General features: G+C 46.7%; 1 protein-coding gene across 1 annotated transcript; it reads right to left on the bottom strand.

Moving 5' to 3' along the window:
• Positions 1 to 434: 434 nt before the first annotated feature.
• On the bottom strand, positions 435 to 4,000 carry LOC121177369 (transmembrane protein 184C-like). The gene is made up of 11 exons (XM_041031684.1): positions 3,869 to 4,000; positions 3,613 to 3,743; positions 3,253 to 3,289; positions 2,912 to 3,117; positions 2,740 to 2,814; positions 2,262 to 2,355; positions 2,069 to 2,181; positions 1,882 to 1,981; positions 1,446 to 1,523; positions 1,232 to 1,325; positions 435 to 1,125 (listed from the first exon to the last, which is right to left on the bottom strand). Exons 1-11 carry the CDS (start codon positions 3,983 to 3,985, stop codon positions 851 to 853), a joined length of 1,320 nt encoding a protein of 439 aa, XP_040887618.1. The 5' UTR covers positions 3,986 to 4,000; the 3' UTR covers positions 435 to 850.
• Between the last annotated feature and the right edge of the window lie 468 nt (positions 4,001 to 4,468).

The raw sequence follows: 4,468 nt of genomic DNA, 5'->3' as shown, positions 1-4,468 counted from the left end.
AACATGGGCCTCAGCTGTAACTTCCTACTTCCTCTGAACCGTGGTCAAACTGATGGAACAGAGTGTTCCTGATGACATTAAAGCTGTTTGATGGACACAATTATTTTACTCTCTGAAACTCACAGAGTTCACGATCATGTTTGCTGATGTCGTTTACATGCAAAATCTGTTTTAAAAACCTCAGAAACTGTACTTCAGAGAAACACTATTAAAAAAAAGCTTGCTGCACTGGAGGAGCCTTTACTGCCAACACATTAAAGGATAAATCTGGCAATTCTGTCAACAAATCCTGAGAAAAGACCAAAACCAGGAGTGTGTTAGTCCATCTTTCCGTACTGTCAGACCCCTGAGTCGATCCAAACTTCAAAATGCTTCTTCAGAAAGTCCTCATCCAAATTGAGGATCTGAGGATCGAAGACCTTAGACACAGTTCGAAGAGTTTGAAATATTAATTTATTGTGAATTAAAACAAATAATGAAACATGGATCAATGACACTTCAGCACCATAGGAGTGAAAAACCAAGACAACAGCTTGCTGCTCTTCTGATGAAGCCATCAAATATCCCTTCCTTTCAACAGCTACAGGCACATTTATCAAAATGACATCAATCTGACATCAAAATACAGATTTCAAACATTTAAAACTCGGTTATTATTTTAAAATATTACCAAAGTTTCTCAACAAACATGGCTTCTGACGTCACAGAGTGCAGACTCTTTCTCTGCCTAGTCTCAATAAATTAGCTTCTTTCTCATAAATGTGGACACGACTTTATTTTTTTGGTTTTAATACAGAATCGTGTCGTGCAGTCCCACCCCTGGATGCGTGTTTGCTGTGATGTCGCCCTGTTATTGGACCCCGCCTGCCTGTGGAGGGGAGCTGTCGCTGTCGTCCTCCCAGGACGAGGAGGTGAATCCTGCAGGAGCTGAGATGGAGTGGGGGGCGTGGGTGTGGCCTAGGCCTTGGTACCGTCCACTGGAAGAAGGGGAGGAGGGCATCGATGTGGCTGCCGCTGCGACAGGGTCCTGGGAGGTCGCAGTGAGGAGGCCGGTGTGTTCGGTGTGTTCAGGTCGAGTTGCTGAGCCGAAATACATCTTGTTGGGGCGACCCAGGAAGGTACGACCTGATTTATATTTTTTAAATATAAAAGAATTGAGCTGCAGTGTTAAGTTGAGTAATCAGAAAAAAAGAATGATCAGATTAACAAGATTATCAGTAAATATACTCACCAACATGGCGGACCTGCTCTGTGACATCGGCTCTAATATCTGAGAAATCCCACATGGCCAGAAAACTGTCGAAACATGACCCCTCCTCTGCTTCCTGGATGGAGGGAGGGACGGAAGAAAGAGGGTGGGAGAGGATGGACGAACAGGACTGCATTAATACACGGTGTCACAGACAGATAGATAGACATAGTGATGTGATGGACAAAGTGTTTACCTGTACGTAGGGCTTGTAGGTGAAGGTGTAGTGATGAGCAATGGCAGCCAGGAACATCTCAATGCAGATGATGAAGTCCTGTGAAAAGATCCAAAATAATTGACTGTTGTCTCAGAGGCTCCATTTTTGTCCTCTGGCTTTTGAAGACTTTCAGGGAGTCCTCTGTGCATGGAAAGTGAATACTTACTATAACATTACCAAAGTTTACCAAAACCAAGTGCTGCACTTGTAGCAGAGTATTTGTACGCTGTGGCGAAAATGGATGTAAATATCATTAAAGCAGAGGACCGGAAGTTCGTCTTTTTGTTCTCTGCTGTCAAGTTGAGAAACTTAAACTGTGAGTTCTCTTTTAGCAACAACATCACAGCTAAATATCAGCTGCTGCTGTTCACATGACTGCGAGGAAGCAATATGATTCGTTCGTAAATGTGTGTACCTGCAGTCCAGTGGCCACGGCCTCCACACTGTCCCAGTCCCAGGTGTGTTTGTCGGAGATCGCGCCTACCTTCACCAGGAACGCGATTAAAACAGCCTGCCTGAAGAGAGAGAGGGGAGGGTGGGGTGAGTGCATCAGCACAGTTTACCTCCCTCCTCCCTCCCTCTCCCCTTCCCTCCATCCTCACCAGAAGGAGACGAAGACCACGAGTTTGACGCAGAGGAACTTGCCCACAGGCCTGATGGGAGTCAGCTCCTCTTTAAGAGCTCGGTACAGCAACACCAGACAGTACATGGCAAACTGAAGAGAGACGGGAGTAAATTATGAACTCCTAATGTCAGACAGGAACGTGCGTGTCTGTGTGTGGGACGCGTCTTTACCAGCTGAGATATGTTGTTGATTATGACCAGGTAGGACCAGGCGTTTCTGAAGCTGAAGTTGGCTTCATCATAAACCCCGCACAGCTGACAGATGCTGGGGACAAAAGAGGAAACACCGAATTAGCCTTAACATTTCACAGGATGTCAGAAGACGAGTCAGCGTTTCCAGAATAGACGCAGTACTCGCAGCTTGCGTCTGCTCTTATTAGCAACATGCTGCTGACGCTATTCACGGCACCAAATCATCATTTTACATCTACACACTGTTAAAGTGTGGCCAGTTTGTTCAAGCCAAACCCGGAGCCTGACCTTTGACCTTCAAAACACAGAAAGTATCCACGAGCTAGTCTGACTACAGTCTGAACAGTGGTGTTGCCGTGGCTACCACAAGTCACGTATGAGAAAGTTTCAATGGTGTCGCCATGGCTACAGGGAGAAAGCTTCGATGGTTTCCTCACGGTTGCAGTGAGAAACGTACAGCGCTATCACCGTGGTTACGGGTCTGACCACCGTGTACTGCAGGACTCCCAGCTTGCACCTGAACAGCAGCACCCTGGCAGAAAAAAAGAAAGGAGAACAATTTAAAGTCCACGTGTAGCTACGACATCCATCAGCCCATCGTACACTGTGACACCGGAGGTGCAGCTTACTCCCCCATGGGCCACGGCGGGCAGCAGCAGAGCGGGGGCAGGTGCGGCTGCTGCTGCTGCACCTCCAGCATCAGCACCAGGCTGGGGTACTGGTTACTGAGGAAGTTCAGCAGGAACACGAGGAAGTTGTAGATGACGTAGGCCTCGTAGCACTCCCTGCACGTGTCCACGTAGATGGCCAGGCTGGGATATCGCAGAGCCAGCCACTGGGGGGCACCAAGGCCATACAGGAGTCACAGGACAGAAAGAAGAGTGTGTTACTGAGGAGTGTGTTTCATCAGCGGTGAAGTGGACTGATCACTGTGTGTTAGTGTGTAAATGTGTGTGTGATAATGACTCACACTGTCCAAACTGTAGATCGGCACCATCCATAGTATCCTAGTGGAGAAAAGCCAGAGACGGAGAGTGTCAGGGTTGTGTGTCTGTGTGCGTCTGTCTCTGTGTATCATCCCCTCTGTTCTGTTATTGTTAAAGGAACAATTCACCCAAAAATGAACGCGCAGTATATTATGCATCATTACCAAGTTACTGTGACTGTAGGCGTCTTCGGTGCAGCAGAAGCTGTGACTCATCTCTGTTTCCCTCCAAACGGTGGCTGATTATTTAACTCTTTCATTTTGTGTCATGAACTATTCAGAGGAATCTGAGGGACATTTTCTAATTATTACAGCTGTGGAAAGTCTGTGAAATTATGATCTGACCTGATGATCGGTTTCTGCAGCTCAGGCTGGGTGTAGTGCACCATGTGCTGCAGAATCCCCCACAGTGAAACTGGGATGGTCAGAAAAACGAACACGCCGGCGATGAACCAGGCTTTGCTGTGAGTCCCAACCTGCACAGAGAGAGAGAGACAGAAACAACAACTCAACAACCTCTAACTCATCGGCAGTGATTTCTGACATATGAGGTCCAGGCTTGATCAAAGGGGGCAGCTGGTCTGGGTGGGTGCAGATGAACCTTGTCTTTCTGCAGTTCCCAGATGCAGAGTGGCAGCACGGCCACCAGCAGGAGAGCGTAGAGGACCAGAACCAGCGGGCGGATCCACTTCCTCCACTCCGCACACGAGCACGGCATCACGGCTGCTTCACCCTCAGACTACAGGCACATCCTGAACCACAGGCCGGGGCAGGAGGGGGCAGATACCAGGCAGTGAAGTAAGAAGGAAACAGGTGAGTGAGTGGAGGTGACAGGTGAGAGTCAATTTTAAGAGAAATCTCAGTGTGTGTGTGTGTGTGTGTGTGTGTGTGTGTGACCACGCCCCGAGTCCACAAGATCCAAATAATGTGAAAAAAAAACATTTCAGAAATATTTTTGAAGCATCTTCAGAAACTGCATGTCTTTTCTATTAGGAACAGACTAAAACACATGAGTCCACACACACACACACACAGGTATCTGTTAAACCTTAAAAATGTCATAAACAAAAATATTTATCCTTAATATCTCCACAGTTAATTAGCATAAAGTGCAGTGAGGTCAAACGCAGCACAGAGTGTTTACAAAGATTTTTTTTTTAAATTTACATTAAAATGAAAAATTATTAGTATTATTATTATT

Source organism: Toxotes jaculatrix, chromosome 23 (genome assembly GCF_017976425.1).
Source record: "Toxotes jaculatrix isolate fToxJac2 chromosome 23, fToxJac2.pri, whole genome shotgun sequence".
In the NCBI taxonomy this organism is placed as follows: Eukaryota; Metazoa; Chordata; class Actinopteri; family Toxotidae; genus Toxotes; species Toxotes jaculatrix.
The sequence above is the reverse complement of the archived record's forward strand: the minus strand, read 5'-3'. Positions and strand labels throughout refer to the sequence as shown.